General features: G+C 51.5%; 2 protein-coding genes across 6 annotated transcripts; both read right to left on the bottom strand.

Moving 5' to 3' along the window:
- Window positions 1-246: 246 nt before the first annotated feature.
- On the bottom strand, window positions 247-6,431 carry traf3 (TNF receptor-associated factor 3). 2 transcript variants are annotated; one of them, XM_086126520.1, is made up of 14 exons: window positions 6,188-6,431; window positions 5,044-5,200; window positions 4,728-4,893; window positions 4,592-4,643; window positions 4,407-4,511; window positions 4,162-4,326; window positions 3,998-4,078; window positions 3,231-3,305; window positions 3,045-3,137; window positions 2,790-2,930; window positions 2,220-2,391; window positions 1,793-2,136; window positions 1,303-1,494; window positions 247-729 (listed from the first exon to the last, which is right to left on the bottom strand). In XM_086126520.1, the coding sequence occupies exons 2-14, from the start codon at window positions 5,195-5,197 to the stop codon at window positions 694-696; spliced, it is 1,776 nt and encodes a 591-aa protein (XP_085982646.1). In that variant the 5' UTR covers window positions 5,198-5,200; window positions 6,188-6,431; the 3' UTR covers window positions 247-693. The 2 variants fall into 2 exon arrangements, with proteins under 2 accessions (XP_085982646.1, XP_085982647.1); XM_086126521.1 differs by lacking the exon at window positions 3,998-4,078.
- An 878-nt stretch (window positions 6,432-7,309) lies between these two features.
- Window positions 7,310-12,254, bottom strand: rcor1 (REST corepressor 1). Of its 4 annotated transcripts, none has more exons than XM_086126525.1 (13): window positions 11,714-12,251; window positions 11,546-11,602; window positions 10,202-10,282; window positions 9,957-10,009; window positions 9,433-9,594; window positions 9,230-9,348; window positions 9,086-9,143; window positions 8,957-9,007; window positions 8,335-8,484; window positions 8,169-8,246; window positions 8,029-8,086; window positions 7,744-7,959; window positions 7,310-7,522 (listed from the first exon to the last, which is right to left on the bottom strand). In XM_086126525.1, exons 1-13 carry the CDS (start codon window positions 11,898-11,900, stop codon window positions 7,488-7,490), a joined length of 1,305 nt encoding a protein of 434 aa, XP_085982651.1. In that variant the 5' UTR covers window positions 11,901-12,251; the 3' UTR covers window positions 7,310-7,487. The 4 variants fall into 4 exon arrangements, with proteins under 4 accessions (XP_085982651.1, XP_085982650.1, XP_085982649.1 ...); XM_086126524.1 differs by having other exon boundaries at window positions 9,086-9,155; window positions 11,714-12,249; XM_086126523.1 differs by having other exon boundaries at window positions 9,230-9,594; window positions 11,714-12,254.
- Between the last annotated feature and the right edge of the window lie 88 nt (window positions 12,255-12,342).

Consider the following 12,342-nt stretch of genomic DNA (forward strand, 5'->3'; position numbering starts at 1 on the left):
GTGGATAAAGATAAAAAAAAATATGACGTTTAATTCGATGTTTTGTTGTATTCACCGTCCACCGTTTTAATTACATTTTGCCATATGACTTTAATTCCGTATTGACATGACTTCAATTCCACCTTTCTCTTTGACGTTTAGTGAAGCGCTTCTTGCAAACACTGCAGTCGACTTAAATGAGGTACGCTGAACAATGCGAAATGACCGTCGATGACCAATGTTGGGATTGCACGCCGTGAAAACACATTGTGGAAAAAGAGGAAAATTTATTCCCGCCGACCACAACAACGAAAACAACACTAGCGAGTCTTTCCTGTCATTTGGACTTGTGGAGTGAAAAAAGTCCTACGGAAGTCCACAGCGGAACGTCCACGCGCCCGACTTCCACGTTCACGTCCCACCTCCACGCATCCGACATCCACGTCGAGGACGCTCCCACGCCAACGCGGCTTTCCCCGGCTCCGGGCGTGGATTTCCCAGCATGCCTTGCCAAACGGGAAGTCAAGCTCGATGCACAGCATCAATAACCGGCGGCGACTGCGACAGCCTGGCGAGAGTCATCGCGCACGCGCACGCCGGCGCCCGCGAACATGCAGCCAATCAGAAGAAGAAGACACGCCCTCCCGCCATCGGTCACCCGGACCGGGCTCCTCCTCCGCCGGGTGGGCGTGGCCCGAGTGGCACGGCACACGGTCATGGATCAGGAAGGTCGGAAGTATCCACGGTAACCTAATGACACGCAATGTCAGACCACTGCATGCATGGACGGTATGTACAGCGGATATCAAAAGTCTAAACACCCCCCCCCCCCCCCCGTTCAATTGCCACTTTCTGGTGATCGATAATCGCTAAATAAGGTTGCGAAAGTCTGCGCGCGCTCGCGCTGCTTGGGGTGTGTGGCTGTGTTCTGAATTAACCAATCCCGTTCAAACTCATGTGAAATATCAGTCGGCAACAATGTGCCACCATTTAACTCATTCACTCCCAAAGACGTTTTTAAACGTCTTTTCAGACTCGGTCTAGAATTGACTGGTACTGAATGAGTTAAAGTGCTTCTGATTGATGGCAAATAAAGTTGTGATGTTTTAGTCGGCTTTCTCTGATTTTATTTTTTTTGCTTTCTAGCAGAAGCCGGAAGGTTTTGTACAAAAACTGCCCTCCGACTTCATTTCTCCTTTGTCTGGTCTTTTTGTTTTTGTACTTCAATGTCTCGGAGAAGAGTTGGCGGAGTAAAGCGGGCGGGGCTGAGCGATGTCGGAGCACGCCGATTGGCGAGTGAGCGTCGCGGCGAGCGCGCGGCACCTTAATGAAGATGGTGTCGTCCTTGGTGTAGCTGGCGGACTCCAGGACGCTCTGGGAGACGAAGAGCGGACACCCGGAGGCGATGTTCATCTCGGCGGCGGGGCGGCGGAAGCTGCTGCTGTTGGGGTCCGGCTTGAAGGCGTCGACCAGGTGCTTGCGCGCCGGACCCTGGTCCATCAGCATCAGGGTCACCTGACACGCACGCGCGCAACATGAGGACTCCGCTTCGGGTGATCCCGCGTTTGATGTCGTCGCGACTAAGGATGCTAACCGTTAGCGAGTCATGATAACCGCGCACAAGCAATGAAATACGCCGGCCGGGTTCTCCCTGGCCGCGGTCGCCACGGTGATGATATGTCGTCGGATGCTGGCCGCACGTTCCTGATGCGACGCGCGCATTTTTGGACGCAAATCCTTGCGATTTCGCCATTAATCGACGGAACAAGCGATCCGAAAAGGATCCGCTCAGAGGCGTCCGGGTCGGCGGTACCTTCTGTTTGAACGGCCAGGGTAGGAGCGCGTCGTACTCGCCGCGCATGACCACGAAGAACAGCGACAGGTGGGTGCCCTTGCCCATGCCGTCGCCGTTCAGGTAGACGCGGGCGCACATCTTGTAGCCAAAGTATCCCGTGTAGAAGGGCTGCGAGTAGAGCGACAGGGTCTTGGCCGCCACCGCTTCCTGTTTCCGCCGCTTGTAGTCGCGGATCTTCCAGATCAGCGTCCCGTTGTAACTGGCCGTCTCCAGCACCTGGAAGCGGAGGTCCATGTCGGCCAGGCGGATGTCGTGGACGCTCAGCATGTCGCCCTGCCGGTTCTGCTGAGTCTCCAGCGAGGCTGCGCGCAAAAAAAAAACAAACGCAGAGGGTAAGAGACTTTTGCAAAAGGGGGTCGGCTCCCCAAAATTTGTCAGCGCTGACCCAGCGTGACGGTTCCTGCGGCGGAGCGTCCTCCCTGCTCGAGCGCGCCCAGCCTGCTGCGGACGGCGTCCAGCGACAGCCGGACCTTTTCCAGCTCGTCGCGCAGCGAGGCCAAAGCACGCAGCTCCAGCTCCACCTCCAGGAGCTTCTCCGAGTGGGCGCTCATCACCTTCTACAAAGACGGCGGACACAGAGAGTGCGGGGCTGCAGGCGGTGCAAACATGAGCGATCGATCAACCATGCGGTCGAGTGACGAGGAGTTGCCAAGATCTACAACTTGGAGACAGTAAACAATGTCTCTTTTTTTTGGTGTTGTTTTGGAGAGTGGATTTTTTTTTTTTACATACTTGCAATGAGAAATGTGCTATCAAAAATGAAGAGCACGTGTTTTGCCAATATATTAAAAAAAAAAAAAAAATCGCATTTTTCTCATAAATCAGGTTGAGAAGTGTCCTCTGTGGCCCCCTGCAGCTTTTTATCCCTGTCTGAGATGTAAATTAGAAGTCAAGAGGAGCGAGAAAGACCTCCAGGCAGCTGCCGGAGGGTGTGCGTGCGTGCGTGCGTGCCGACCTGCATGGAGGCCACCTTCTGCTCCATGTGCCTGTGCTTGTCCCTCAGCTCGCCGTTGTGCTTCTCAGCCTCGCAAAGACGAGAGCTCACCACAGGAACAGCTTTGCACTTGTCCAATAACTCAGCCTTCACCTCCTCCACCTACACACACACACACACACACGTAAGCGCAAAGTGCTGAAGTTTCCTCTGCAAAAAAGGTGATGATGATGATGATGATGATGAGGAGGAGGAGGAGGCTGACGGAGATGCTACCTTGCTTTCCAGGGAGACGTTCTTCAGCATCATCATCCTCAGGTGATCGCCGGCACTTGCTGCTTCATGTTGCCGGACCTCCTGGCTCAACGCCTGCGCGCGCGCACACACACACACACACAAACTTTTGATTAACACCAAGTGGGCAGGCGCGACAAAACAAGATGGCGCCAGAGGCGGAGTTACCCTATAGGTGCAACCGTAGCGCTGGAAGGGACAGCTGACCTGAGCTTTCGGGCACTCGTGCTGGTGACTGGCCAGCTGGAAGAAAAAGCCGCACGTGGGTACGAGCGCACGCGAGCGCGGCCACGGAGACGCGCCGACGCGGGTTGCGGCGGAGGGAAGAGTGAAAGCAAACGCCGCTCAAAATTACTTTCAAGCTAAGCTGCAACAGAGAGAATCAAAGGTGTATGGAACAAAAGCCGCATTCGGGAGCGTCTGCTAGCTTAATGCTAACACATACCGCAAAACACCATTTGCAGGCGGACAAAACTAGCAGCAATGACGGCAGTAGTTGTACATTTCGAAACAACTTCTGTTGGGACATACGGTCGACAGCATTCAAAAATACTCGGGGGCGTATATTCTTTATCCTCTGCAGAAACCGACTCATCATGATTCATCAACAAATCCGTGCGTGATTTGTCTGTAGGTATTATACTGCCCCCGGTGGCCAAGACGCGCACGGCAGACGAAAGAACACATCACCCATTGAATGATCCCGTTGCAAAAGCGTTTCATTGTTTCCATCCAACCACGACGGGAGCCGCCCTCACGATTCTATCGAAGGATGTTTTTACCATCTGCTTTGATAAAGCACAATTTAGCAGAGCGCTACCCTGCTAATCCAACACACGTTCAAGATTTGCTTTTTGCGGGACGCTAGAAGGGAGTCAATGACGCGGCGCGGCGCAAACGCCGGTCGAGCGAGCTCGCGTGAGGACTTTGGTTACCTCGCTCCGCGGCAGCGACGAGAAGGAGCAAAGGTTCGGACACGACACGGGGAAGGCCGGACACACCGTCTCCTTGTGTTTCTGACGCACAAACACACAAACGCTCGGTCGGCGGCTAGCATCCCACGCGGCTGGGATAGTAAGGTCGGCCAAAGAGCGCTGACCTGCAGGTCGGTGAGCGCCATCTTGGTGAGGCAAAAGTCGCAGGTGCTCTCCCGGTGTTTGCACTTCCAGCTGAGGTGGTCGGGGATGTCCTTCCTCATCATCCTCTCCTTGCACTTGCCCAGCGGGCAGGGCACCTCGAAGAAGGGGCACACGTTCGCGTGTTCCTGCGGGGGCGACAAGGCGGGCACGCGGTGAGCGCCTCGCCGCCGCCGGCGCGGGCGGCGGCGGGCGGCGTCGGGCTCACGGGCATCTGCTGCAGGCTCATCTGCTCCTGACAGCCTTTGGCCTCGGCGCGACAGAACACCTTCAGCGCCAGGATTTCCCGATGGCAGCAGACGTCGCGGAAGATCTGACGCAGAAAAATCGAAAACCATCGCTACTGATTAGCCGGCAAGCGGCCGTCATCCTTTCAGCTGTTTACGCGCTCACCTTGTTGCTGAACAGGGGCTCCATGTCGGCCGGGCACACGGGGTTGGGGCGGCTGCGGCGCACACGCGCGCAAACGGACCCCGCATTAATACCGGTCGCTCGCGAATGTGCGTGCGCACGCGCACTCAAATATCACCTGAGAATGTGCGCGATGCAGGTCTGACAGAAGCGATGTCCGCACTCGGTCTGCCGGGGCTGACACAGGACCAGTCGGCAGGACTCGCACAGATATTTCTCCTCGGGGACGTCCACAAAGTGATCCGTGAAGCCGCCGTCCAGCGGCAGGAAGCCCGCCGCCGCGCCTAAGCGCAACACACACACACACACACACACACACGCGCCGGCATCGAATGTCATCGCATCATACCAACGCACCGATGGCAAACATCATGTTGTCATACACACGCAGACGCGCGGCGGTATCACAACGAGGTCACGGTCGGCGGAATCACCTTGCGAAGAGTCGCTCGGAGGCCAGGGATTGGCCGGCCGGGGGGGAAGCGGGGTGATGGGAGGGGCCGCAGACAGGGGCGGAATGAGGGAGGGCGCCGCCTGCTGGAGGGGAACCTGCACCTCCCTCCCGTCAACGTTGCGTCCGGCTGACATGACCTGCATCCGGATCAAGAATGGATGCAACGGTTGCCATTAGGAAATGACTGAGAATATTTATTTCTTGGAAATAAATGATCATAGCCCATCTGCTTGAGAAACACTTCGTTAAGGCACCAAAAAAAAAAGATTTTATCGAGGGCTTTCACTATCAAATATTTTTAGAATTGATTATGCCACTGATTCATCGGACACAATTTTATTTGCCATTAAATGGGATTACAAAAGCATTTCCCAATTCTACAAATGGTTCATCTTAATGAAATGCAATCAGACTGCTTTCATGAAGGTTGACAGAAATCAGAATAATCACTGTTGAGGGGGTGGAATCTGAGGATTTAGATCAGTTGAAGTCGAACAATGGCTAGGAACGATGATTCGATTATTAAAATGGTTTTCATTTTACACATTGGATATTCATTTCTTTAAATCATCGGCCCATTAATGGGTTACAGGATTTTAATTTATGTATTTATCTATCTATCTATTTATTTCGCCAAATATCGCAACTGGCATCGGCCGAAAAAAAATCTATATTGTCATGACGAAGTACTATGCAAAAGCTGGCACGGGCAGTGGAAAACATGTTGAAGAAAGACAGTCGTTTTACTACTTTATTGTATTACGAGTGAGGACAAAGAGCCTACTCGTATATGGATTTAAAAAAGGTAAGAGGGGTGATAGAATAAACGCTCCAGCGGTGTTCTTTCTTTCCATACTGCGTCTTGATTTCACTTTCACTCAGAGTTCGATTAATCACGTCTGAGCGGGCTTCTGTTTACTGGCTGCTGCTCATGCTAACGCGGTTAGCATCTGAAGCTTCTCTTCTACCGATTCAAGCTCATTGAACGTGGGAATCGCTTCACGCGCACAGTTAACACTCCACGACGTGCTCAACGGCTGTGTCGCGTCTAAAAAAAACACAACCACCACCACCACCACCACCCAGAGCAAACCAAGCTTCGAGGCGCTTGTGTGCCGACTCACATGAATCAGCTCAGCCGCTCCTCAGCGCCTCTCTGCGGGACTCGAACCGCCGACCTGCCGCTCGCCTCTTCATGGTCCTCATCCGACACTTCCTCTGCTCTCCTCGCCGCTCTTCTTCTCTGCTGGGCCGAGGAGAATCGCGAACGGAACGGCAGCGGTGTCGGGGGCACTGCGGCGAGGTACGGTGCTCGGGTCACCAGTGGAAACCCCCTCCGCCTCCGCCGCTTCCGCCCAGGAAATCCCCCGCCGTCGCGGCCTCCAGGGGGCGCCGTCCCCACTTCGATTCCGCGAGCTCGGCCTCTTCTTTTCTCGGCGTTTAATTTTTTTTTCAAAATTACATAGCATTTTATGAATACTAAACAGGCGTCGCTTATTCATATCGCTTATTTCCATTTGAGCTTTTTTTTTATTAATATTTTCCAACCCTCGCAATCGCCTGGAGGTGATGTCATCAGGAGACGTTGTGATTGGCTACAATTGTCTTCAGCCAATGAGCCACTAATCAAGTGCAATTAATAAACATGAACTGATTTTCTTTTCCAAGAGGTATCACATGGCAACATATAACATAAGTCATCAGTACACAATCATAAACTAATCATCCAAAATGATGCCGCTGACCAGGTAACCATAACAGACATGACATCACTAAGTGCCATTTTGAATAAAGCAGGTCCTTTAAAAAAAAAAAAAAATCTGAAAATCGACCTCGGGTACCCATGGCAACAGCCCACACATAGAGGCATTCCGATTGGCCGCGTACAGTTGTACATGGATGAGCTGCTGTGCAGGTTTATTTTGTTAAAATACAGTCGGTTTAACTTTCTAAACGTAATTTTCCAAACCAGGTAACCATGGTAACAATTGACAGGACGCCATCAGAAGACATTCGGATTGTCTGCCAAAAAAAACAAAAACAAAACGGTGTGGCATCTTCCAGCTGATTTAAGAAAACGAAGGTCCTTTTATCAAAAAAATCTTTTTCGCAAATGAACTTCAGCTAACCGTGGCAGGTCCTTTTAGCTTCTGAACATTGGTTAGTGAAGCAACTTCAGGTAACCATGGGAACAGACAACCTCACGTTTGCCAGAAAAACTAAGAAAATCAAAACCAGAGGTGAAATGCTTTCAGATGGATTTAATCAAACTATGGCAGGTCCATTTAGGCTAGAAAAATTATTTTGCCATGGCAACAGATAAACTTCACATGGAAAATTGAAACCATTCTCCCACCCGCAAATGCAAAGTAAGGGGCGGAGTCAAATGTCCACACACATGGAGGTGGGCGGAGTCCACCGTGGTCAGAGGTCTGCAGGGGGCGGAGTCAGGTGGTCATCTGTTGAGCACAGAGAGCCGAGTGAGTGAAGGAGGGCTAAATGCAAAGCCCGGCGGCGTGGTGTTGTATGTTGCGATGAGGCGAGGAGCTTCATTTAGACAGAAGTGGTGTTTTGCCACCATCTTGTGGCATCTGCAGGTCGTTACAAAGCTTGATCGCAGCGGCGCTAAGTGGCAATCGAGCGGCCTTCGAGTTTTCGCCACGTCGTGAAATTGGCTCACCCGCGTCGTCCTCGGCCGGGCCCGCCGCATCCATCTTGTCGTCGTCGGGCGCGGCGGCTCCGCCTTCCACCCCGTTCTCCGCCTCCCACTCCTGCAGCACCTGGTCCAGGTTGAAGCGGCGCCGGTAGTTGACCAGGAAGTTCTTCACCTGCACCACCGACTTGTTGCCGATCACGTCCGAGATGGCCTGGTAGTCGCGGCCGTACTTCCTGATGGCTGTCAATGGCGAGGGCGGGCCAATGAGAGGCGAGCGTCAGAAAGCCAGACCCAAACGAGGCGGTTTACCTTGAACGGCCAGAAGCTGCTCGTCCGAACTCCAGCGACCGTTCACTTTACCGCTCACCTTGTGACGCGCACAAGCCGTCATTAAAATACAATCTTCTTCTTCTTGTTACGAGGATCAACGTTTGTGCTCGGCGGGGTACCTCGGGTTGTCTGAACTGGTCCACTCCGGAGTCCAGTTTCTCCTTGAGAACGCTGTTGGACTGCTTGATGCTCTGGACCTGAAGTGCGCGCGCGCGCGCAACCACACGTGCATCTTTTAAGACACAGTTCCACCCAGACATTGATTTGGGCCCGCGGCGTGGCGACCTGTCGCTTGGCTGCGGTCAGCTGAGCGTCCAACTGCCGCAGGACGCCGTGAGCGCACGAGGTGGACAGCGACACCACGTCCTCCTGCTTCAGGAACATTCCTCTGGGGGGGCGGGTCTTGGCCCGGTGCGCACCTTTCACGCCGGACGACTGACACGAAAGAGAGAGAGAGAGAAAGACTGAGAAGGACGTCGACTCGGGAGGCAGCGAGACCGCCGACTTGGCTTGCATTTTTTTTTTTGTTTTGTTTTTAAAGAGCAGGGATTGGATTTGAGATTAGCTGACTGTGACTCGCTCTCAGAAAAATCTGTTGTCTAGGAATTGAGATCCTTTTTGGTAAACCTTGAATTTTGAATGTCCACAAGTTGTGTTCAGTTAAAAAAAAGAAGAAGACTTTAATCGTCTGCGGCAAATAGTTTTTGGGGTGGCCAACAGCCCTCGATCTGACAGAATAGAACCGGCTCTGCACTTGACAGCAGCCGAATCCCATCGCCACATTCAGAAGGCCCAAAAAGAAGAAAAAAAAAAAACGTCGTGAGGCGGTGACCATTTTGGCAAAGAGTTACTTGAGGATGATCAACTCGTGTGTGTGCGTGTGTGTCAATGACAAGACGTTTCTTACTTTGAGTCCAGCAGCAGTTTTTGCCTCGGAGCGCTCTGCTGCGGAGCCCACCTAAAAAGAGGAACGAAGGCAGGCGCGCATGAGAAGGAGGCCCGATCGGGGGGGCCCATCGGCCGCGTCTCGGCTGACCTCCTTGCTTTCCTCTTTCACGTGACCGGACTCGGGATCGCTGCCGTTATTCTCCTGACTTTCGTCGTCGCTGAAACGCGCACAATCCTTTCAACTGGACGGCGATCCGAGGCGAGCGGCGGTCAGAGGCGGCGCTGCCCTCACCTGTCGTCTCGCTCCCTCTTGACTTTGCGGCTCTGTCGCTCCATCAGGCTGCTCCTGTTGCGGCTTTTCTTCCACGAGTAGTAAAAGCGGACCAGGCTGGCCATGGACTTGTCGGGCAGCTGAAAGCAAAGCGGGAGCGGGGGCAGAAGGTTTGAGCGGCGTCGCCGCCGCGGCTCGACGGAAAGGCGGCGCGTCTCGCCGACCATCTGCTGGATGCGGTGGAAGCTCTTCCCGTGGAAGCCGAAGGCCTGCTCGAACAGGACGCGGTCCTCCACCGTCCACTCGTCGGGAAACGGCGTGAAGTTGGGCAGGTCGGCCAGCGACTTCTCCATGTCGTGCTGGTGCCAAAACAGCATGCCCAGGGCCTGCCGGCAAAAGTCACCGCCGCGTCACTCCGACATTGGCGTGGCTTCCGCAGGCTCATTTTGGAGTTCGGGCACCGAGCCTTTTCCGTTTCCCGTCTCACTCTTTGGAACGAACGTTCGGCGAGCCGCCTGGATGCCCGGCTTTACAAACTCCTCATTTGTATTCTTTGGCTTTTGACTTAGCACGAGTCTTGATTTTTTTTTAATTTTGACTATTTTTGTGCTTTCTACTGCCTTTGTTATTCATGTATTATTGTTGTACGCATTATTTTTGCTCCATGTGCTGCACTTTGAAGATGGCGGCGGTTGTTTTCAAGTGCTCGAGAAATAAATACACTTAAGTTGAGTTGAAAAAGACGAACCTGTTCCATGTTGTATCCGTGTTTGTCTTTTGCGATGCTGATGTATTCATCCACTGAAAATACACACACACACACGCAAATCTTAAGGTGGACTCACACTGCATCATGCTCCATGTGTATGTCTTTCAAAACCTACAAGGGCACGATATTACAAGTGTCACTTCATGCCCAAGTTAACTGCTCCGATGAAGTCAAGACGCGAGTGCAAAAAAAAAAACAAACAAAACAAGCCGTGGCGGTCTTACGTTGACTCTGCTGAACGCTGTTGCTGGGACTCCACACCAACATGCCCACGCTGTGAGACAGCTGACACGCCTTCGCCACCTCTGCAAGCGCACACAACATGTACGTAGGTGACCATCGTAAATGATCGATTACACTCGCCAGCAGAGAAATTAAAAAAAAAACAAACAAGACATTATGATCCACTTTTCAATTTTGCGAACTCCCGGTTCATTTCACACGAAACGCGATTTGCAGAGCTTCTCAACAGAAAACATTTTCACATTTCTGTAGTCCTCCCAATAAAGGAGACGGATGAGCTTTGTGCTGAATCCAAATAAAAGGTTTGCTAACAGCTGAATGGACTTTGGGAAACAACTAAACATTTTTGGAGAGTTTCGGACAAACATTACCGAGTAGAGCAGTTTTTGAATCACAATCAATTTATGTTTGTGCATTCCCCCCCCCCCCCTCCGCCACTTTCACTTTGAAATGTCACAATTGTTCCATTCATTAAATTTATGGCTGGGGAATTACAAAAGTTGGATAATATTTTCTCTTGAGAGACTGAAATCCCGAGTACAGTCAAACCTCGGTTTTAGAACGTCTCTGTTCTCGACCAAATCGGTTTTCGACCAAAAATTTTGAGTTTTTTATGCCTCGGTTTTCGACCAAACTGAGCGCACTTGAATGCTTCACTGGACTCCTCTCGCCTTCCTTACATGAGGAAGTGACGCTTCCTCGGATAGACGAGGAAGTGAGGCTTCCTCTTGTAGCGTTCCATTGTGAGCAGACGTGTTCAATAAAGATTTTTTTTTTTTAAACAAAGAGCGTGGTTTCGGTTTTCAAACAAATTGGTTTTCGAACAGCCTTCTGGAAGGGATTATGGTCGAAAACCGAGGTATGACTGCATTGGGACAATTTTCAGTTAAACAGGGCCTCTCAACAATGAAATGATACTCAAAATAGTTGACGGTTAACTTGACCATTGATTAGTTGTCGATGATTCAAATCGTGGTCCCTCTAACTGTACCCAATAATACTAGCTGTACAGTTTGCATATTGTTGAGTACTGGAGAAGAATTACTACTGGATGCATGATGTCAGGATATTCAAAAGTACATCATGTACCGTGTTGGCATTGAATGACTGTAACTTGAATAGTATATTTACCATCATGTTACAGTTGGACAAACTTACTAAGTCGTATTCTTTTTTTTAAATTTATTTTTCAACGTATATGTATCAGTAGTTACGGAGTAGTTTAATGTAGTATTCGTGACAGTTCTGACGAACTGTTCGAAGCGCGAGCATGTTTGTGTGCTGGGGTTGTTCGAGGCTACCCCATCCAAGCGTTACTTTCTTACCCGGGTCGAAGTCCGGAACCACGGCTTGATATTGCGATCCAACTCGCATTCCTCCACCTGTACATCCCCGAAACATCAACGCAAATAACTTCAAATGAAACTAACGTGAGGATGTTTTTTTTTTTGTTTGTTTGTTCTTCTCCGGGGGCTCGGATCGAGGCTACCTACCGTTCTCGTCGTCACTGCTGGAGCCTGAACTTCCATCTTCCCAGCAGCCCCGGCCGCTGCTTCCATTACCGGACACGCTCTTCCCGCCGATGCTGACCGCCGGTCCGGGGCCGCGACCTCGCCTCTTGCCCGCCATCGTCGTCGCCGCCGCCGCCGCCTCCGCGTTCCTGTCGAACATGGGCGCCATGGGCCCCACGACGTGACCGACGCTGAGAGGGTCGAAATAGCCCAAGTCCTCCGAGTCGCGCTACAACCGTAAAGCTTAAAAAAAAAGAAAAAAAAAGTGAACGAGTAACCAGAGTGAAGTAGACCCGGAAGTTGAGACCGGAAGTTGACGAAGAAGAAGAAGTCGGCGAAGATGTATTTTGTGTGTGTTGTAGAAGACGACGAACTAAGACTGAAGAAAGACAATTTAAAGCCTCGTTTCGGCTTGAACAGACACAAAAGCTTCAAAATAATAGTTTTTAGGGCGGGTTAGCGACATAAGGAAAGCTAAGATAAAGTGGGCTAACTGGAGGAACACACGAGCCAGAAGTTGGGATCGGGAGCAGCCGAATAAGTAGTAGAAGAAGAAGTCGTAGTAAAGGAACACGTGAGAAAAAAAGTTGTAGAAGCAGAGCATAATGCCA

The sequence above is a fragment of the Hippocampus guttulatus genome, chromosome 13 (assembly GCF_054856545.1).
Source record: "Hippocampus guttulatus isolate MCC_2025c chromosome 13, RoL_Hgut_1.0, whole genome shotgun sequence".
NCBI classification, from domain to species: Eukaryota; Metazoa; Chordata; class Actinopteri; order Syngnathiformes; family Syngnathidae; genus Hippocampus; species Hippocampus guttulatus.

Excerpts from the sequence above, each read along its gene's own strand:
- traf3 (XM_086126520.1), bottom strand. The coding sequence starts at position 5,197 with ATGTCAGCCGGACGCAACGTTGACGGGAGGGAGGTGCAGGTTCCCCTC. Across the intron at positions 4,644-4,727 it reads TGCATCGCGCACATTCTCAG|CCGCCCCAACCCCGTGTGCC; the intron begins GTGATATTTGAG and ends TGTGCGCCGCAG. Across the intron at positions 4,512-4,591 it reads AGCCCCTGTTCAGCAACAAG|ATCTTCCGCGACGTCTGCTG; the intron begins GTGAGCGCGTAA and ends TTTCTGCGTCAG.
- rcor1 (XM_086126522.1), bottom strand. The coding sequence starts at position 11,900 with ATGGCGCCCATGTTCGACAGGAACGCGGAGGCGGCGGCGGCGGCGACG. Across the intron at positions 10,010-10,201 it reads CAGCGTTCAGCAGAGTCAAC|TGGATGAATACATCAGCATC; the intron begins GTAAGACCGCCA and ends GTGTATTTTCAG. Across the intron at positions 8,247-8,334 it reads TGACCGCAGCCAAGCGACAG|GTCCAGAGCATCAAGCAGTC; the intron begins GTCGCCACGCCG and ends CGCGCACTTCAG.